Here is a 19,608-nt window from a genome sequence, read left to right on the forward strand (position 1 = left end):
TTGATGATTTGATAATATATATCTGGTCTTCTAGCATTAAACGAATGGTCATTAACCAATAAATCATTATTGTAAGTTATAACTATTTCATTATTATTAATACACTTATGAGGGGCATTAAAATCTATTTCATCAAATTCATTAAAATATGTATGTTTATATAATTGATTACATATGTAATCGTGTTTTAATATTTGATTCTTCTTCATTACATGATATCATAACAATATATTATTAATAGATGGAATTGTGTTATGACAATGTTTACAATAAATTAATATATCAATATGAAGTATTTTAGATTTAATACTTCCTTTTGTTTTTACTCCTTCTTGCATCTTTATTACTTTGATGAATATATTTCTTTTTATATTTAATGACCTCCATGTAGTTACTGATAATTTCTTATTATTAAATATACAATTTACATTTCTTATATTCACTACGTTTCTTTTATTTCCATTTAAATATCTTTCATTTAATTTATTTGTTACAAATTCAAATACTTTGTTTATGTCATGTTTTATTTCATTTAATAGTATTACATTCATTCATTAAAATTAATTTTCTTACAAAATACTTTCTTCATTCTTTTAATTATTCATTTTGATTCTTTTTATTATTTCATCATTTCTTTTCTTTAGTTTATTTTTGACACGTCAATCAATTTGATAAATAGTATTGATAAAATTATTTTTTAAAATATTTATATTATGAGGTTGTTTGAAATAACGAATCAAATAGCTCATGTTATATATATTGGTTTATAAAAATTACAGTAATAGCTATTCCTGTGATAGTTTTTGAGGTAATGATTATTTTATCTTTATTCATACAGATAATACTTAATCTCATTTTTCTATCATTTATTTTTCTTGATTAGTATAAGCTTCTTATTCTTTTATATGACATAATAACATTTTTGATATTTTTTCATTAATAAATCATTTTCTTTTTTTAAACAAAACAATAACTAATAAAAATGGAAGATATAAAACAAACAACAATGATTTATTTAATTTATTAATAATGTATAAAATGACTATTAAAAATAATTGAAATGACAGTAATTAACATATTATCATAAAACAAAAGGAAAATAAACGAACAATAAAAAAAGATTAAATATATATCAAAAAGTGTTATTGCAATAAGTATTGTAATACTTTCTTAGTGTAAAGTTATGGTATTGTGGTTATAATGAAAATTGGAAGAAATCATACAAAAAAATAATTGTAATATTAATAATTTTATCAATAAGAGATAGTTAGTTGTGGAACCCATTTATAAAGTGCAATACTATTCTTATATAATTAGATAATTAAATACCAACTGAATTAATTTATCAAGTTTAGTTAACTTAATAATTTGTTGAATAGATACTTGTTGTATTGATAAATAAATACCATTATCAATTTATTAAGGAATCCATTTTATAATAGGAATAATTCATTTCTAAATAATACTATTTATTTTACTCTTGTTGTGTAAAATGTACAAACGAATAATAATGCCTTTAGTTATTGTTATTGAATGCATTAATGTTAAGCATTGTTAACAAATATAAAAATACTAGTTACCTTCTTTTATAAAGAAACATCAACTATTTAAAAAAAGTGTCATTAACACTAAAATAAAGATAATCAATAAATGGATGTTTATTTCATAAGATAACAAATGATTTCACCTACTAAATTATTAATAAATTGATGTTAACTTAATTAGTTTAAATTATTAAAAATAATATACAAACAACATAACAAAATATCATAATAAAAAGTGGATTATTAATAATCATCATCATTTACTGCACCAACAATTATAACAACATAAACAATAATAATTATTATTACAGCAAGTACAACACTTAAAACAGATAATATTGTTGTAACAATAAACAATACTAAACCAACTTTTGCAAACACCCGAGCCATATCATCATCACTAGAAGAATAAACACAGAAGCAAATACACCACAAAAGTGGGAAACCAAATCCAAGAATGAATAAGACTAAAGCAATAACACCATCACTTTCCATTACTGATTTATGTTTAGATAACCTACAACACCTTTTAAATAGTATCCAAAAACCTAAATTTAACTCTTAAAAAAGTTTATTACTTCATTCAATTTTCAATTATTTATTACTCTAAATTCTTGCATTTATTAAGGATTTACTCCTATTATGAATTAGGGATAATGAATAAATATTTTAAATCTACCAATCAAAGTGTTAATAATAAAAACAGTTTGCAATAGGAAAGTTTCCATTTGTAAAGGAACTTCGTAAGATACAAAGATAAATATATACATAAAAATTTAATTTTACTTTTCAAAAAAAACTATAATAATAATATTTTTATATAATAAATTTTCCTTATTTGAAATACAATTTTTAATCGTCAAAACTCAAAAATTTCCAGCATTTCAAAGAGGAATTTAATGAAAGTGAATAATTTATTTTTATACATAAGAATACCCCATAAATATTTAGAACACTCTTTAAAAAAAATAATAACAATTAAATATAATATCGAATGTAAGATTTATGAAAAATATTTTAATGTACCAGAAATACAGAAGTTAAGTTACATGATTTAACAAAACAACGAAACATATAAGATAAATACAAACAAAAAAGATTCAAAAAACGTCTTATATTTACCCTCTTAATTTTTAATAAAAATATAAAAAGAGTTAACAATATCCTAATAGCCATAAAATAGTTTATTTTATCATTCTAATTATTAAAAGATATATAACTTCTTTATTCCTTTACAGAAAAAAAAAGAAATAACTTTTTGTTATGTTCAATCCTATTTTTAGTCCTAGAAGTATAAGTTTTTTAAGAAGTTATTCAACTGAATTATGTTGTTTTAACGCTCATTGATTAAATGAGCAAAGATCCAAATTCTTCTATTAAAGTCTTTTATTAATGTTTTTTAGTAAATGAATATTTTGTTTTTAAGAATGATTTATGTTATTGTTTATTTCAAGTTATTTATTTAAATAATTTTTAAGAATAATAAACAAACTAATCATTTGAAAGAGTTCTTACTGGCAATGCTAACTTGTTTTCATCACAATATAGGAATTGAGTTATTTTATTCTACTCTTAGGATTGACTTTAACAAATACAGTGTATACAAAGAAGAAATAAGAGGTAATGACATTTCTAAAGATATGAATAGGTTGTTAAAATAAAAGAGTGTTCAGGAGTGACATGAAAATTAAATAAATTAATAGAATTAAAAAGAGAAAAAAATACAACATAATTTTAAAGATGAAAAAAAAAAAGAAGAATAACAAAAAAATAAAAATTTTAGAAAAAAACAAAAAACTAAGAAAAGATAAATGGATAAAGAGTATAGAGAAACAATATGGAGGATGGAAGAAGATCAATCATTAAATCAAAGTGATAGTGATGACTTTAGAGATATATTAAGTGATCGTTCAACGAGTATTGATGAAGAAGATGATAGTATTGATAATTCTAAACCTAAAACTAGAAAACTTCCTGATGCAGTGAAAAAACTTATTGGAGAAGCTTCAATGTGTTATGTAAAGAAAGAATATTCACAAGCAACAGAATATGCACTTGAAGCAATTAAAATTGCACCACAAATACCAGATAGTTATCATACATTAGGGATGATTTATACAGATTTAGGAGATACTAAAACTGCACGAGAATATTTTATGATTGCAGCACATATAACACGTACAGATGCAGAATTATGGAAACGACTTGCAGATATGTTTAAAGAAGATGGAGATATGGAACAATATTATTATTGTTTAAGTCAAGCAGTATTACATGATTCGAAGAATGTAGAATTATTATGTGAAAGAATAGAAATTGGAAAAAAGATGGAAGATTCAAGGGGAGTATTAATGACATTTCAATATCTTATTTCATTAGATGGATCACCAAATACAGCAAAACAAATTGTTAGTGCATTAATTAGTGAAAAAAGAATGAAAGATGCTAGTTCAGTTGTACTTGGAGCAATAAAACAACGAATGAAAGAAAATAAAAGTATTGATTTAGGATTAGCTAATGTATGTATGGAATTATTATTAGGAATAAATAAATTAGAAACATTTCAAGAATTTATTAAAGAATATTTTAAATTTGCAGGGATTAATGAAGAAAATATTCCAATAGATATGAAAGTTAATTGTTGTATTTGTAATATTAGATTAGGACAAAAAGAAGAAAGTCAAAAATGTATTGAAATGATGATACATTCTACAACAATAGAAAATGTAGATTTAACAATATATATTGCAAATGAATTAATGAAAGTAAAAGAGTATGAAAGAGCATTAGAATTATTTGAAGTAATTAGAAAAGTTAATGGACAAGATAATGCAATGAATTTAGGGAATTGTGCAATATGTTCATTTAATTTAGGAAAAAAAGAAATTGGAATTAAATTAGCAGAAAAAGCATATCCAGAAATAACATTTAGAGGAGATATTACTATTCTTCTTATGAGACAATATTATAAGAAAAAAGAATATCAAAAAGTATTAAAAATAAGTGAGAATTATTTTTTAAGTTTAGAACAAGGAATAGATGATAGTATATTTGAAGATTTAGAAGAACAAGAAAATGTTGTTGAAATTCTTAGACTTAAAATGAAAGCAAATTATGGATTAGAAAGATATGAAGAATGTTATGAATCATTTTTATGGTTATTTGGGAAATTATTACAAAAAGAAGAATTAGATCTTATTCGATCAAGAATTAAATTATTTAGATTTACAAAAAATAAAAAATGGAGGAAAGGAGCAGTTTTAAATCTTCTTGGAATTGAATTACCTGAAGAAGATAAAGAAATAACAAAAAGAATTATAGATATTGAAAAAGATGAAAATAGATTATTTCAAACAAGAAGAAAAAGAAGAAAAGGAATAGAAAATAATCAAGGATCAATTATTACAATTACACCTCCAATGCCAAAAGATGGATTAGTTTGGGAAAAACAAGGAGAAGAAGAAAATAAAAAAAAAGAAGAAGAAATAAATGAATTTACTGAAATAAATCAAATAGAAAGAAAAACAAGAAATGTAGATAGAGATAATAAAACAGTTATTGAAATTGCAGGAGTTTTTGTATTACTTGAAGAAGTAATTGGAATTAGAAAAATAAAAAAATATATTATTCATCATATTAATTGTTCTGCTCATCTTGGATTAATGGAAGAATGTAAAAATACATTAGAAATATTAATTGGATTATATAGAAGTGATGAAGAAATAGAAATATATTTAAGAATGTCATATATTAATATTGCTATTGCAAATCAATATTATGATGGAGCAATTTTTCAATTAAAATCATTAGGATTATTATTACCAAAAAGAAAAGATATTTGGTATTATTTTAATAAAGTTATTGTATTATCTAAAAGACAAACAAATCCTACATTACTTAAATATTTTACTAGAATGCATCAAAAATATCCAAATGAAAAAATAATTACAGTTATTTTAGGAAATTTATTTTTAACAACATGTCAATATAATAAAGCATTACAACAATATTTAAGTGTTTATGAAGAAGAAAAAGAATCTGCTGTTCTTAATTTATCTATTGCTATGGCTTATTTAGGAGATGTACCTAATAGAAATACAATGGATAAATCAATTGCATTTGCAAATACTTTAACATTTATGAAAAGATATCTTATATTAGGTCATTCAAAAAAAGAATGTTATTTTAATATAGGTAGAATGTATCATCAACTTGATATTTCTTATCTTGCTTTATATTATTATGAATATGCATTATCAGTTCTTCCAAATAATCAAAATGAATCATTACTTGATAGAGAAATAGCTTATAATCTTTCTTTAATCTATTATAAATCTGGAAATAAAAATCTTTGTATAAATTTACGTCATAAATACCTTTCTTTTTAAATATTATACAATTATTATTTTTGTTAATAAAATCTAATTATATTATAAATTTTGAAGTAAAGGTTTCAATATAAATTAAAATTATTCTTTAATTATTGGTTATATTTTTAGAATAGAAAAGATTTTTGAATTTTTGTTAATAGAAAATAACATTAATTTTTTTCTTTTTGTAAATGAAAATATAAAATAAATATATAAAATTATGATTATTATTATTATTTATATATACAACATATACTTATTTATGTATTTGGTAATATGATTGATACTAGAATAACTAATAACTTCTTTAGAAGATATATTTAATAATAAAAAAAAAATAGTAAAGAATAGTCTTATAAAAGATTTCAAATATTTTAAAAATAAAAAAGTTTCCAATCAAATTAACAAAATTAAGAATTTGATAGTCTTCCTTTCTTTCTTTCTTTTTTTTTTTTTTTTTCTCAGAATATAGAAGAAAATGATATATTATTTTAATATAATTATTTATTATTAAAAAAATATTTTAAAATAATATTATAACTTTATATCATCATCTGAAGTTAATAGAGTTAAAATTGAATTAGAATATAATACAATACATTTCTTTTTTTCAATAATAATCATTAGAAAAAATCATATACTCTCTTTAGAAAAGTAAAAATTGAATGAAACAAAAAAAAAAACTTAACAAAGTGGAAGATTAAGAAATAAAATTAATAAACTAAGAATAATATATTTAACTGATTAATATTATCATGAACCCATTAGAATATACTCAAATGAAACTTATTGTTGGAAAAATTAATTCTAAACCTAAGAAAGATATTTTTAATCTTAATGATAAAAAAGAATGGGATTGTTTAAAAAGATCAAGTAAAACTTTTGAAGCATGTCAACAAAGTGCTCTTTTAGGAGTATTTTCATTACTTGGAATGAAATTAGAAATTGAAAAAGTTTATAAAAAATCAACAAAAACATCTCCTTTACTTAATGTTCGTTATATTATTCTTAATAATGAAAAAATAGATATTCATAATAATGTTCAATCTGAATTAGATATAGCTAAACAACGTTGTGATTCTGATAAAAAATGGGCTTCTCGTTTAATTAAAAGATCTATGGATGCTATTGCTTTTAGTAAATTATTAGAAGTTGCAGAAAAAGCATCTATTCAATGTCAAATGAAAAAAACAAGAAAAGCTGAATTTACTATTGAAATGCAAAAAGTAAAATCATTTTCAACAATTATTAATGGTTTTTCTTATCTTCTTGATAAAGAAAATATTAGAGATTTTGGTTTAGCTGTAAATCATTATATTGTTCAAAAAATGGCTGGTTCAAATAGAAAAACTTGTATTTCTGAAAGAATTATTTATGTACAACCAAATGATTTTACTATATTACAATTATTTAAAAAATATGTAATGAAAACTTTTAATAAATTAAGTGCTTTTACTCCAGTAAAAAGTGAATTATTAGAATATGACGGTTCTTGTTTAGAAGTAAAAAGTTTTTGTAGTGATTCATCAATTATTTCTGATGATATTCATAAATTTACTTTCACTTGTCAAATATAAAACTTTATTATAATTATTATTATCTTATTTATTTCCTTATAATTAACTTTACGTTTCTTATATTTTATTTTTTCTTTATTCTCCTCTTTATTTTATTAACTTCTTTCCTTTTCCTATCTTTTTCTTTCTTTTTTTTTTTTTCTTAACAATCTTACTTTTCTTCTTTTATTTCAAATGAACTCAACTTTTTTTTTTACTAAAACTATTCATTTTTGAGTTAATATATCTTGTGACTAATTAATAAGAATCAATATCTTATTTCTTCTTTTACTTTTATTCTTACTCTAACAAATTGAATCTTATTATAACAATTTGTCTATTTTATAATTATTATAAATGAATAAGTCATTTACCTCTTAATTAAACGAAACTATTTTCTTAATACTTTGTCTTCTGAATCTAAAAACTCAAAACATTTTCATTCGTTTCATTAAAACATCCTATTTCTTTCATTCATATTTCTATTAATTACTCTACAAAACAAAAATCTTTTTCCTTTTATCAAGCTAACTTCACTATCATCATTATTTTTCTTGTTCTTTTTTTCTTAATTTTACTTTTAATATTGTGTTATTTAAATAACATTTTTTATTCTTTTTCTGAATATTTAAAAAAAAAACAATCTTATAAATAATATAAGATTAAATGACGTGGAACCTCGTCAATTCTTCAATTTAGAGTTCTTGACCGTAATCTGGAATAAAGAAGAAGCTTGAAAAACTAAGAGATAGAACTATTTAAGGACAGAACTGGAAGGAAAGAAATCATTGAAAATAGAAAATGCCATACGAACATGATAAACATGCTACTGATAAATTTGGTTATAGAACCACTACTGATAAGAAAGGAGGAGCTGGAGCTCATTCATGGGGAAAAGTAGATGATACTGAAACATGTCCAGCTGCACTTGATAAAAATGATCCAAATTATGATTCTGAAGAAGAAAAGAAACAAAAGAAATGAATTTTCGAGTAGTGATTCTGTACTCTAAAAACAATTAATTCAGTTTTTAATTCTAAATAATTTTTGTTAATAATTTTTTATAACTCTTAAATAATATAATATATTCTTATTATTATGTTAAAATATATTCTTTTTATTTTATCATTTATAATTCTTAATTCTTATGCTTTGTATTATCCTTCTAATCCTAATATCCCATCAATGAACCAAATAAAATATAATTATAAATTACCTTTTGATCTTATTGACTTGAAAATAGAAACAAAAGATCATGAATTTATTCATTTATATTATGGAATTCATCTTAATTCTTCTCAACTATTATTATTATTCCAAAGTAATGCAGGTTGTTTTCTTGATAGACTATTTCTCCTTAAATCTTTTTACTCTAAATTTAATATAAGTGTTGGAATATTATCATATCGTGGATATGGAAATTCAACAGGAAAACCATCTGAACAAGGATTTATTGAAGATGCATTAGCTTCTCTTTCTTATTTAAATAAAGAAGGAATTCCTATTCAAAATATTATTATTATTGGAAGATCTATTGGAGTTGGTGTTGCTTTAAGTATTACTCAAATACTTCCTATAAAAAAACTTATTCTTGAAAATGGATTTACCAGTCTTATTGAATTTCTTCCAAGTTTACAAAATAATGAAGTTATGATTCGTGATCCATGGCTAAATGAACAGAAGATTGAAACCATTAATAAGAACACCTCAATTTTATTTTTATTATCAGAAGAAGATGAAATTGTTCCAACTTGGATGACCAGAAAAATGGAAAAGAAAGCAAGAGATTTAGGTATTCAAACAAAATTAGTTTCATTTCCAGGAGCAAAACATATGCAACTTCCTTATTATGATAATTATTATCGAGTAATTAAAGAATTTTTAAATGAACAAAAACAAAGAGGACTTTCAAAATAATATGAAAAGAAAAATAAATATATAGATGGATTTTTGAATAAATTAATTAGTAAATGACTTTATCAATAATATTATTAATCTGTTTCATTTTAATCTCTATTTTAATTTGGTCAAAAACAAAAAAACATTATTATCAATTTGGAATTGGTAAAAAAGAATTAAGAGATAAACTTGGAAAAGTTCTTTTTAATACTGAAGTTAAATTAATTGTTTCTACTACTGTAATTGAAGGAATTATTGAGATGTATATAGATAATGATGTAATGATATTTACACCATTAACTTATGATATTTTAAGTCCAAATGATATAGTTATAATTCCATTAAAAGAACATATTGAATTATATCAAACTTTTGGTCCTATTAAATGGGATCAAAGAAATTTATTATTAATTCAAAATAATAATAGAATTTCACAATTCCATTCTGATCGTATCTTTCTTCGTTTTCGTTATTCTCATGAATTAGAAATATGGTATACATTCTCTCAGAAATTAATAAAAATTCCTTTTCCTTTATTTACTCCATCATTAAAAATTGCTGATTTTCTTTGTTATATTATTTGTCTCAAAATATATTATTTAAATCATCAATTAAATTATTTTAACTCAAAAATACCTTTTAGATTCATTCCTTTCTTTAAAATTCTTTCTATATCAATTCAAACTATTCCATTATCTCATTCTAATGTCTTAACTTCATTTGATAGTTCTATTGAAATTGAAATGTCATTCTCTTCAAAAAATTGGAATTTATTTAAATGTTCTTTTATTCTTCTTAAATTTTCTTTATTTGCAATCCCTTTTACCCTTAGAATTCCTTATCTCTCAATTTCATTTCATTTAAGAATGGATCAACTTGAATCTAATCATTGTTGGCTTGAAATTTTACCTTTTCAATTTTGTTTGACTGTTTTTACACTTGGTGATTATCTCATACTTCCACTATTCTCTTTTGGATTTAACTTATTACTATTTATTCTTTCTTCATATTTCATTGGAAAAGTTTATGAATTTAAAATCAAAAATGAACACAATATTTATTAAATTAACATCTTAATATTCATCTTCTCTGAAAGACAGTTTTAAATTTTGAAGATAAAACTAAAAAAAACATTATTTGAAACATGAAAAGAGTATGGGATGGTATTGTTCAGTGGATAGGGAAAAAACCAAAAATTGAAGATAAATCATCAGACCTAGTTTTACCTGCAGAAGAAATGGAAGAGACTTTATTCTGGGAGTTATTAGTTATTTTGAGTGAAATGAAAGAATGTGGTTGTTTTGAAGAAGGAAAAGAAGAAATTATGAAATGGCAACAACACTTTAATGACCAAATGAAAATTAAAGAATATGAAGAAAAAAGCATTCTCAAAAAAACCCCAGAAGAAATCACTTTAGAGGAAAATACAAAGATAGAAAATTTAGAAAAGAAAATGGTTGATGTATCAAGAAAACTTGAACAACTTGAAAAAGAGATTTCTTTTAAAAACAATAACCAAATTAATAATGATTCAGAAGATGAAGAAATTCATAAATCAAGTATTTTTAGAGATCATTATAACAAAGAAAAAATTGTACGTATTGCACAATTAAAATAAAAATTAATAATAATATCATTTGCAAAGAAAATTGATTGATTTTTATTATTGATTTAATGTTGATAAATCTAATAATTCATTAACTAATTCAGTATCATTTTGTAATGTTACTAATTGTTCTAAACATTCTCTAAATGCAGGAACTTCTTCATATGTTGAATGATTAATAGCAATTCTAAGAAGAATAATAAGCGTTAAACACATTTTATGCATCACTAAATCAATTGTATAATTATTTTGTCTACATAATGATGGAAATACATCAGAAAGCATTACATTAAGATCATTAATATATAAATATTTATCTGCTTCTTTTTGAGAATAGAGAATATTCAAAATGTCAAGACAAATAGAATACATTGATTCTTTATATTCTGTAAATATTAATTCTAATATTAATCCTTGAGTTAATCTTCCACTTGAAAAAGATTCACTTTGTATAATAATAGGAATATATTCAGGATATATTACTAAAGTTTTATGAATCAATAAAAATCCATTGTTTAATGTCTTTGTTGGGTGTTGATCTTCATCTAATACCATAGATATAGTATTGCATATTTTATTAATAATATCTCCATTTGGTTTTTTATCTTTGAATGATTTTTGGAGTAAACTTAAAGTCCAATCAGTAAATGGTCTTTCAAAATAGAGTGGCAATTTGCAATAAATATCTTCTAAATGAGTTTTAATAAATGTCTCATAAAACTCTCTTTTGTAATTCAAATATAAGACCAATCCTTTTAATGCTAACCCTTTTTCTTCTTCTGATAACTCATCCTCAAACACCATCTTATAATATAATTTTGGAATTTCATAATTCATTTTTTCATGAGTTTCTAACACATCAATAGAACTTTCAAGTTGATTAATTAATCCCTCAAATTCATTTGACTGATCTTCTGACATCTTTCAAATTGAAACTTTATTTTTTGAAGTTGTTTTCTTGTGGTTAATTCTCTCTTTCGTTATAAAAAACGTTATTTCTTTTTGGAAAACAAGATATAATCAATTCATTTAGTATTAAAAATAACCAGATAGACTAAAAAAATAAGTTAGTTGTCATTAACATTTTTCTACTTCCTTTTAGAGGATGTTTAAACATGTTCTGCACATTCTTTGTGTACTAATTTACCGTTTTTACCTGCAATAACATTCTTGAAATGTAATCCATCATCTGATATTTCAAATTTCTCCTTACAAATATCACAATTCATTGAGTGTTCGTCAATTGGATATAAAACAACTTGTGATTGTTCAGGAATCTCTTCAACTTTTTGTGGTGCTTTTGCTTCTTCTTCTTTATCTGCAGCAAATGCTTGAATGGTTGCATGTTCTGAAATAGGTTCAGTAATCCAGGTGTTGGATGACACATACCAATCTCTACTAATACCATCTTTTAGGGCGTCACACCGTTGATGCCATTGTTTGTGTTGATCGATATTATGACAATGAACTCCACAAATATCACACTGAGGGTCCAAGTTATATTTTCTTGTAACTATAATTGTTTGTTGAATAGGTTCTAAAGTTGGTTCTGGTTGTACTTCTTTTGGCTCTTGATGACTAGAACCTTTCATTAAATCAATAGTGTCGACTTCATTTACATTCGGTGTTGGTTCAATTGGAGGTTCTGGAGGTTGTTCAACAACGCTTTGAATATATGGGTTTGTTGCTATTTCTTCATCAATGCCAATAGAAGGTAATTCAGGATTTTCATAAAGATTAACCATCCTTTTTTGAGGTGGCATGGCTGCTTGATTGAATCCCTCTGGTTCTCTTTTCATTGGTTGTTGACTTAAGTATTGTTGGTATTGAGCTGGTGGTTGTGGTAATTGTTGTTGTGGGATTTGTTGGTAGTATTGTTGTAGTGGTGGTTGAACAATTGGTTCAGGTGGGTTGATTTGTCTGATGATTGATTGAATAATTTCATTTGGAAATGATCCATTCCATGTGTTGATTAAATCAATAATGTATTGTCTCAATTGTTGATGACACCCATGATAAACATCAACTACCTTCTCGTCTAGTCCTGGACAAATTAACTGAAGATAAGTTCTAGTTGAATCATTCTTTACAATTGAGTCAATAACATACAAAACATATACTTGTTGTTCTGGACTATGAACAAATCGAAGTAGTGAGGTGTTGATAATATCCACAATTTCTTGTGCTCGTGCAATACTCTGAATTGCAGTAAAAGTTAAGAATTGGATACGAGAAGAATCGTTATCAATTTCTGATATAACGTTGTTGAAGATTGTGACAATGTCCATTTGAGGATTCATCTTTAGTTAAAAAGTAATTCTAGTGATCTTTTTATTAAAAGACAAAAAATTATACAATATGATAAAATATATTATAAGAAAACTATTTAATTAAATATTATTTTATTATATTATAAACTTAAAAAAAAAAATTTATTAATTAAAAAGAAATATTCACAATTTGATTTTATGATTATTGAGAATTGATTGTTTTATCAATTTTATATATTTTGCTTCTATTCTATTATTTGGTTCTATTATATATTATAATAATATTATTTATATTCTAATATATTATCATTTTAAATATTTAAAACATTAAATCTTTTATTTTTTTAATAATGATTCTTTTTTAATATCTTATCTAAATCTCTTTTTATTTTAATATTTGTAATATTCTTACTTATTAATTGTATATTAAACTATTTACTGTTAATATGTTTTTGATTATTTCTACAATTTATTTGTCTATTTTAGATCAATTTCTATTAAAATTCATTGTATTTGATTAATTTGTAAATACAATATAATTTTATCTTTCTGTCTTTAAATGTATCAACATTATTAATATATCGTTTCTTATTCTTCATAGTCTAATAATAATTTTCTATTTGTTCTTAATGGAAAAATGTTCAATACAAAGCATTTATTGTATCTATAATATTAAAAAAGAAGAGAAATTTATTTGTGTTAGTTAGTGTTAATATACAATGATAATTCTGTAATAAAAAAAAGAGTGAGACGAGAGTATAGAAAGATGTATTTAAAAGAAATTAAGTTATGTATTACAAAATGTAGATTTAATATAAATATATAAAAGATAATTCTGAGATTTTATGAAATTTCAGAAGAAATGATAATAGTAAAAGAATAATAAAAAAATAGAAAAAAGAGAAAGAAAATTATTAAAAAAGAAAAGAAAAAAGAATTAAAAGGGATAACAATATGGAGGAAAGTCCAATTTATATCACTAATTTTCATATCACTGAAGATTCAAAACCAATACAAATCATTAATAAAGATTCTAATGGTATTTGTTATTTCATTATTCCATCAAAATCAAAGAATCAAATATACCAAATAAATAATTCAGATACTCAACCATTTGAACAAATAAAAATTCCTCAAACTCAAGTTAAAGATAATAAAGAAAACAAATCATTATTTGAACGAATTTTTAATAATTCAATACCTAAACATGAAAACAATGAAATGGTTATTCATCATTTTGTTAGGTTTCAAACATCAAAACAAAATATTGTAGCATATTGTTATGATGAAAAAATATTATTTATTAATACTTCACAACAAATTAGTAAAGTTCATTTATTAGATAAATTAAAACAATTAGCAATTGTTGGAAAACATATTATTTGTTTGTATCATGGATCAGTTCAAATGTTAGATTTCAATGGATCAACAATTTCTTGTGAAAGATTTTCAAAACCAACATTTTCAGGTATTTTTAAATATTTAGTTTTTAATACATATCTTTCTATTGGAGGTAAATTTACATTAACAATTCTTTCTCTCAGTGATTATATTCGTCCATTTCGTAGTATTGTAATAGAAAATCCTAATATATCTAAAGTAAAAAGTACAACAGTACCTATATTTCAAATTATTGAAATTTATGGTGCTATTGTTTGTTTTATTTATTTTCCATTTAGCCAAATTGCATCTTTTCTTATTATTGATAATACTAAAAGAATTAATAAAAGAGGATTAGATCATATTGATGTAGAAGTACAAGCATCAATAAATTATACAGTTTTTGTTATAGATAATTTAATATTATTAACAAATGGAAAACAAATGTCATTATATGATTTTCATAATAAAGAATATTGTATTTTACAAAATGTTAAATGTTCATTTGAAATAAAAGATTCTATTGAAAATAATATTTATAATCAACGTTTTATTATTGATCAAAATAATGGATGTATTAAAAAATTTAATTTAGAATATTGTTTATATTATAAAATTATTGAACAAAAAATGAGTATAAATCATAATAAACAAACAATTAAATCAATTAGAAATCTTCTAAGAAGAAATGGAGCAGGATCAATAGCAATTGATGTATTAAGTCAAATGATTGATTTACGTTATGATCTTTCTTTTATGTCAAAGGTTTTAGTAACTATCCTTAGAATGAATAAAAAGAAAGAACAATGTGCTATTGATTTAGATAAACTTAAATATCAAATTTTATTAAATCTTCCTATTGATGGAGAATATGAAATAATTCAATATTCTATTGATTTAATGTTAGAATATATTCAAGTATGGTTTGCTTCAAATGAATATCCAGAAATTGCAGTTTTATTAAGATTAATAGAAGCATTAGATAAAATTAAACAATATTCTATTCTTCTTAATCTTATTACATTTGGAGTCTTTCCAGATAATGAAATTATTGCAACTCAAATTATTTTTTTAAAAAATAAATATAATGGTATGTTTCAATTAGGACTTGATATGTTAAAAAGACTAGAAAAACATCAAACAATTTGTTATTGTTTAAATTATTTTGGAATGCAAGAAGAAGCTAGAAGATATGCTTTTCAACATAAAGTAAATTGGTCTTTAATAATAGGTTCTTCAAATAATTTTGATAATATATTATTTGATTATCAATTACATCAATTAGATCATCCAGATATTTATTTTGTTCCAACAACACCAATGTTATCAAGATCTCAAACTTCATTATTATTATCTTCTCCAAAAATGTAAAATGTTTTTTTTTTTCACATCATTAAAAATTATATTTTTTTTTTTTTATGTTTATATTTTTTTTTTCAATATTAAATAAACAATTCTTTTATATATTAAATTATTTTTTAAATTAATCTTCTTCCATTTGTCCATGTTTTTGATATTCTTCTATATTGTAATGATCATAATATAAATCATAACAATCATTTCTTGATATTAATCTCCATCCATCTTTATCTATAAAGATTACATTTACATTTCCTCCTGATGCAACATCACGATGTGTAGCATGAAAAATTGCTCGACGTGCTAATTCAATAGCTTTTTCTTTTGGCATATTATAATCATATTCTGAATCAATAAGAGATACAGCATATGGTGATCCACTTCCAACAGAAAACAAATGTCCTGGGATTCTAACTCCTCCATCTTCTACATAAAAAATATGTGGTCCTGTTTTATCATATCCACAAATCATTGATCCAACACTTAAATTATAATTACGATATTGATATAATATATTTGCTAACATCTTTGATGCTGCTGCAACACTAATTGGTGGTTTATTTCTTAACTCAAATAATCGGCATTGTCTTGTTAATTCTCGTTCCCAATATGCACAATCTGCTGCACCTCCTGCCATTGTACCAATTATATGACTAGTAATAGGAATATATTTTTGTACACTACCAGATGAAATAAAAGCACCACGAGTGGCTCTTGAATCAACAGCCACAATAATTCCTTCTTTAATAATCATTGAAAGAGTAGTTGTTCCATGTTTATGTTCACTAAGTGCTTTAGGTAGACTTAACTCTTTACAAGGTATAACCAATCTTTCCTTTTTAGTTTCTTTTTGTTTATTTAAATCTTTAATAAGGCTTTCCATACTTATTTAATGGTTATTTTGTTTTAAGTTCTTTTTCTTTTTTTTTCTCTTGAAGTTTTTATCATTTTTATTTTTTCTTAAATAACACAAAATAAACTCAATAACATAAAAATTACATTCTTGTTAAACATGACTTGCTGATCGTTCAATTTGTTGTTGTGCATCTTTTAACTTTGTAATTAAATCTTCCATTTCTTCATGTGTGCAAACAAAATCAACTTTCCCTTCATTATCTTTTACTTTTGTTTTAAGTGTGACAAGAAAAACAGGACTAATTTCTTTGTGCTCAGGACGAACAAAAAAATCTAATTTCCAGCTCACTCCTATAATCTTTGTCAATGTTGTTGTTGTTTCTTTTAAGATATTCCTAACCATCTCTTTATGCAAATCATATACCTCTGCTAAAACACTTCTTTTCTGTTTGTTCCCAATTTCATTTGCTTCTAATACTTCTATATATTGCTCCTTTCCAATATCATTTTTTGCTCCTTCCAAAAAGACAAGGCAAACACAGTCATACAACTTGTCACTTCTGACACCCATTTCATCTCCATTACAAATCTCTTGGACAATATTTTCGCATTGCGTTTTTAATTGTTCTTCAGAAAGAACAGAAAGTTCTTGATTTAATTCTTTACAAACACCTTCTGGTATTTCCATTGAATAAACTTAGAATAAATAAAATAGTTCACCTTCCTTTTTTTTAATATCTTTCTTTAAACTACCTTCCATTTCTTTTTAATTATTATATCTACAAACCAAGAGGAGAGATTCGAAGGTGGCATGTTAAAAACCAAATAGAACCCTAATATGTCCAAACTTAGAACCCCAGTTATCTTCTGGTTATGACGTGCATTTGGTGAGATAACGCACCACCCAAAACTAATTAGTTATTATTTGTTATGACTATTATTTATTATGATAGAACGTTATTTATTTTAATATAATGTTATTATTTAGCAAGACGCAATATATTTATCAAAGATAGTTTTGAGCTGAATACATGGTATGTTATTAAAAAAATAGATTCTTTAAGGGGTATCTATAGTGACCATAGTCATAGTGTTGTGGGTATATTCTTCTTACAATAACATTATAAAGAACGAAGGGCCTTAATACTCATTTGATTCAAAATAAAAATTAGGCAACAAATTAAATGAAGAACCATTAATTCGGGCATGATTGAAAAAACTTTATTTCAAAGGAAATAAGGCACGTTGAAGAAACTGATTCTCTCACTTCTCAACATAACGAAAACATAATCATAAGTAATTCATAATTGATTCCTTTTTTTTCTACAAACCAAGAACGATTGACCTACTAGTTGAGACACTGAATGGTAGGGCAATAATAGGACTAACATAGATAAAAAATTTTTGAATGTTATTTGATTTCTCTCTCATTATATCTATGTACCAATGTATGTATGGACCATTCTTATTTAAATGGTGCTATCCTCTTGACATCATATTATTTGTTAACCTTTAGACCTCAACTAGGCTGTGAAAACTGTTTTCTTGATTTGTAAATCTCAACTTAGTTTTTAAGAATACAAGAAAATAAAATTTTCCATTTTTAAATTTTCCTTTCATAAGACTTTAAAATCATTTTATAAAATCTCAAACAATGTTGAAATATAGATTTATCTTGATACTCTATCTCAAATAACAAAATCTTCAAATGTTAGAAGAAACTCACACCGGTCAATAAAAGTACTTGCTTTTTGGAGTGTAAAACATTACGTACAAGAAAAAATTATAAATAAAACTTATACCTAACCTATAAGTTATTAGACGTAATCTTTTATGTTACGTAAGAGGTTCTCTTCTATCAGGAAAAGAAAGAACAACACTTCAATGAGATTATTTTTACATTACTGGAATTTCATTTGGAACATTAACTATTTTTTATAACCAGATACTGGACAATATCCACTTAAATTACAACGTTTCTTTTTAAAATTAAAAAGAAACAAGCAAGTATGTCAAAGTTAATTTTTGTATTAAGAATAAGTTATTCTGTTTATTTAATATATGTACAATATTTGCAATTTACAAACTTTATTAAAAAAGGGTTAACAATTCTAAACCAAAAATTAATTAATTAAACCATTAACTAACATTACAAAGGGATGAAAGAGGAATAGGTAGACAATGAATTAATTAGTTTGATTTAATATTTTAGCTATTTTTAATGCTTGGTCATGAGATATTGAATTCATATCAACATGGATAGAAATTAAACAATCACCATTAAATAAAAAGTTCTTTTTCAATCCTTCACCTTTGATTCGAATAACTTGACCATCACTTGTAACCCCATTTTGTTCAATAAATATTTGATGACCATCTAAATGGGGGATTTGTTTTTTAAATCCTAATAATGCATCTTTCATAGTAATTGTTAGATTGGTTAATAAATCATCACCTTGACGTTTAAAGTTCTTCTCTTCATCATTAACAGTTAATAATAAAAGAAGAGTACTACCCATTTCACCCATATTTTTTATCTTGATAATATCTCCAGTTTTACTACCTTTAGGAATGGTAATATTAAATTCTTTGGTTTCAGATACTTTTCCACTTCCATTACACTTCTTACATTTTTCTGTGATTTCTTCCCCACTCCCTCCACAAATAGGACAGCTAGTTAAATGTTCATAAGTAAATAGTCCAAGTCTTAAATTTTCTTTAACCACACCCTTTCCACCACATTTTGACATTTATGAATGGCATGTGATG

At 23.6% G+C, this 19,608-nt stretch overlaps 12 protein-coding genes across 12 annotated transcripts, besides 40 other annotated features; 6 read left to right on the forward strand and 6 right to left on the reverse strand.

Moving 5' to 3' along the window:
- Positions 1–642: a repeat region.
- Positions 643–698: 56 nt separating this feature from the next.
- Positions 699–905: a repeat region.
- Positions 906–1,009: 104 nt separating this feature from the next.
- Positions 1,010–1,057: a sequence feature (AT_rich).
- A 166-nt stretch (positions 1,058–1,223) lies between these two features.
- Positions 1,224–1,254: a sequence feature (AT_rich).
- Positions 1,255–1,691: 437 nt separating this feature from the next.
- Positions 1,692–1,748: a sequence feature (AT_rich).
- A 39-nt stretch (positions 1,749–1,787) lies between these two features.
- On the reverse strand, positions 1,788–2,314 carry EDI_020640 (uncharacterized protein; the record flags this gene model as incomplete). Its single annotated transcript, XM_001741501.1, has 2 exons — positions 1,788–2,092; positions 2,224–2,314. 2 exons carry the CDS (start codon positions 2,312–2,314, stop codon positions 1,788–1,790), a joined length of 396 nt encoding a protein of 131 aa, XP_001741553.1.
- Positions 2,301–2,376: a sequence feature (AT_rich).
- Positions 2,377–2,502: 126 nt separating this feature from the next.
- Positions 2,503–2,535: a sequence feature (AT_rich).
- A 135-nt stretch (positions 2,536–2,670) lies between these two features.
- Positions 2,671–2,695: a sequence feature (AT_rich).
- Positions 2,696–2,998: 303 nt separating this feature from the next.
- Positions 2,999–3,031: a sequence feature (AT_rich).
- A 193-nt stretch (positions 3,032–3,224) lies between these two features.
- Positions 3,225–3,356: a microsatellite.
- On the forward strand, positions 3,356–5,932 carry EDI_020650 (uncharacterized protein; the record flags this gene model as incomplete). The annotated part of the gene is made up of 1 exon (XM_001741502.1): positions 3,356–5,932. One exon carries the CDS (start codon positions 3,356–3,358, stop codon positions 5,930–5,932), a length of 2,577 nt encoding a protein of 858 aa, XP_001741554.1.
- Positions 4,753–4,787: a sequence feature (AT_rich).
- Positions 4,988–5,029: a microsatellite.
- Positions 5,152–5,173: a sequence feature (AT_rich).
- Positions 5,926–6,160: a sequence feature (AT_rich).
- A 68-nt stretch (positions 6,161–6,228) lies between these two features.
- Positions 6,229–6,302: a sequence feature (AT_rich).
- Positions 6,303–6,339: 37 nt separating this feature from the next.
- Positions 6,340–6,377: a microsatellite.
- An 18-nt stretch (positions 6,378–6,395) lies between these two features.
- Positions 6,396–6,462: a sequence feature (AT_rich).
- Positions 6,463–6,619: 157 nt separating this feature from the next.
- Positions 6,620–6,654: a sequence feature (AT_rich).
- A 15-nt stretch (positions 6,655–6,669) lies between these two features.
- EDI_020660 (uncharacterized protein) lies at positions 6,670–7,491 on the forward strand (the record flags this gene model as incomplete). The annotated part of the gene is made up of 1 exon (XM_001741503.1): positions 6,670–7,491. The coding sequence occupies one exon, from the start codon at positions 6,670–6,672 to the stop codon at positions 7,489–7,491; it is 822 nt and encodes a 273-aa protein (XP_001741555.1).
- Positions 7,311–7,360: a sequence feature (AT_rich).
- A 1-nt stretch (position 7,492) lies between the features above and the next one.
- Positions 7,493–7,588: a microsatellite.
- A 3-nt stretch (positions 7,589–7,591) lies between these two features.
- Positions 7,592–7,635: a microsatellite.
- A 173-nt stretch (positions 7,636–7,808) lies between these two features.
- Positions 7,809–7,829: a sequence feature (AT_rich).
- Positions 7,830–8,030: 201 nt separating this feature from the next.
- Positions 8,031–8,138: a sequence feature (AT_rich).
- Positions 8,139–8,497: 359 nt separating this feature from the next.
- Positions 8,498–8,607: a sequence feature (AT_rich).
- EDI_020670 (protein bem46, putative) lies at positions 8,569–9,387 on the forward strand (the record flags this gene model as incomplete). Its single annotated transcript, XM_001741504.1, has 1 exon — positions 8,569–9,387. The coding sequence occupies one exon, from the start codon at positions 8,569–8,571 to the stop codon at positions 9,385–9,387; it is 819 nt and encodes a 272-aa protein (XP_001741556.1).
- Positions 8,663–8,685: a sequence feature (AT_rich).
- Positions 9,382–9,456: a microsatellite.
- Positions 9,441–10,433, forward strand: EDI_020680 (uncharacterized protein; the record flags this gene model as incomplete). Its single annotated transcript, XM_001741505.1, has 1 exon — positions 9,441–10,433. One exon carries the CDS (start codon positions 9,441–9,443, stop codon positions 10,431–10,433), a length of 993 nt encoding a protein of 330 aa, XP_001741557.1.
- Positions 9,767–9,795: a sequence feature (AT_rich).
- Positions 9,957–9,994: a sequence feature (AT_rich).
- An 80-nt stretch (positions 10,434–10,513) lies between the features above and the next one.
- EDI_020690 (uncharacterized protein) lies at positions 10,514–10,987 on the forward strand (the record flags this gene model as incomplete). Its single annotated transcript, XM_001741506.1, has 1 exon — positions 10,514–10,987. One exon carries the CDS (start codon positions 10,514–10,516, stop codon positions 10,985–10,987), a length of 474 nt encoding a protein of 157 aa, XP_001741558.1.
- Positions 10,977–11,003: a sequence feature (AT_rich).
- Positions 11,004–11,032: 29 nt separating this feature from the next.
- Positions 11,033–11,896, reverse strand: EDI_020700 (uncharacterized protein; the record flags this gene model as incomplete). Its single annotated transcript, XM_001741507.1, has 1 exon — positions 11,033–11,896. The coding sequence occupies one exon, from the start codon at positions 11,894–11,896 to the stop codon at positions 11,033–11,035; it is 864 nt and encodes a 287-aa protein (XP_001741559.1).
- A 188-nt stretch (positions 11,897–12,084) lies between these two features.
- On the reverse strand, positions 12,085–13,263 carry EDI_020710 (uncharacterized protein; the record flags this gene model as incomplete). The annotated part of the gene is made up of 1 exon (XM_001741508.1): positions 12,085–13,263. The coding sequence occupies one exon, from the start codon at positions 13,261–13,263 to the stop codon at positions 12,085–12,087; it is 1,179 nt and encodes a 392-aa protein (XP_001741560.1).
- Positions 13,264–13,303: 40 nt separating this feature from the next.
- Positions 13,304–13,419: a sequence feature (AT_rich).
- Positions 13,420–13,873: a repeat region.
- A 179-nt stretch (positions 13,874–14,052) lies between these two features.
- Positions 14,053–14,073: a sequence feature (AT_rich).
- Positions 14,074–14,103: 30 nt separating this feature from the next.
- Positions 14,104–14,200: a microsatellite.
- Positions 14,119–14,188: a microsatellite.
- EDI_020720 (uncharacterized protein) lies at positions 14,200–15,996 on the forward strand (the record flags this gene model as incomplete). Its single annotated transcript, XM_001741509.1, has 1 exon — positions 14,200–15,996. The coding sequence occupies one exon, from the start codon at positions 14,200–14,202 to the stop codon at positions 15,994–15,996; it is 1,797 nt and encodes a 598-aa protein (XP_001741561.1).
- Positions 14,534–14,554: a sequence feature (AT_rich).
- Positions 15,201–15,246: a sequence feature (AT_rich).
- Positions 15,686–15,714: a sequence feature (AT_rich).
- A 21-nt stretch (positions 15,997–16,017) lies between the features above and the next one.
- Positions 16,018–16,113: a sequence feature (AT_rich).
- Positions 16,109–16,867, reverse strand: EDI_020730 (proteasome subunit beta type-5 precursor, putative; the record flags this gene model as incomplete). The annotated part of the gene is made up of 1 exon (XM_001741510.1): positions 16,109–16,867. One exon carries the CDS (start codon positions 16,865–16,867, stop codon positions 16,109–16,111), a length of 759 nt encoding a protein of 252 aa, XP_001741562.1.
- Positions 16,868–16,990: 123 nt separating this feature from the next.
- EDI_020740 (COMM domain-containing protein, putative) lies at positions 16,991–17,527 on the reverse strand (the record flags this gene model as incomplete). Its single annotated transcript, XM_001741511.1, has 1 exon — positions 16,991–17,527. One exon carries the CDS (start codon positions 17,525–17,527, stop codon positions 16,991–16,993), a length of 537 nt encoding a protein of 178 aa, XP_001741563.1.
- A 108-nt stretch (positions 17,528–17,635) lies between these two features.
- Positions 17,636–17,781: a repeat region.
- Positions 17,758–18,157: a repeat region.
- Positions 18,158–19,025: 868 nt separating this feature from the next.
- EDI_020750 (chaperone protein DNAJ, putative) lies at positions 19,026–19,589 on the reverse strand (the record flags this gene model as incomplete). Its single annotated transcript, XM_001741512.1, has 1 exon — positions 19,026–19,589. One exon carries the CDS (start codon positions 19,587–19,589, stop codon positions 19,026–19,028), a length of 564 nt encoding a protein of 187 aa, XP_001741564.1.
- Positions 19,590–19,608: the final 19 nt, after the last annotated feature.

The sequence above is a fragment of the Entamoeba dispar genome, genomic scaffold (assembly GCF_000209125.1).
Source record: "Entamoeba dispar SAW760 scf_1105229463773 genomic scaffold, whole genome shotgun sequence".
NCBI lineage: Eukaryota > Evosea > Mastigamoebida > Endamoebidae > Entamoeba > Entamoeba dispar.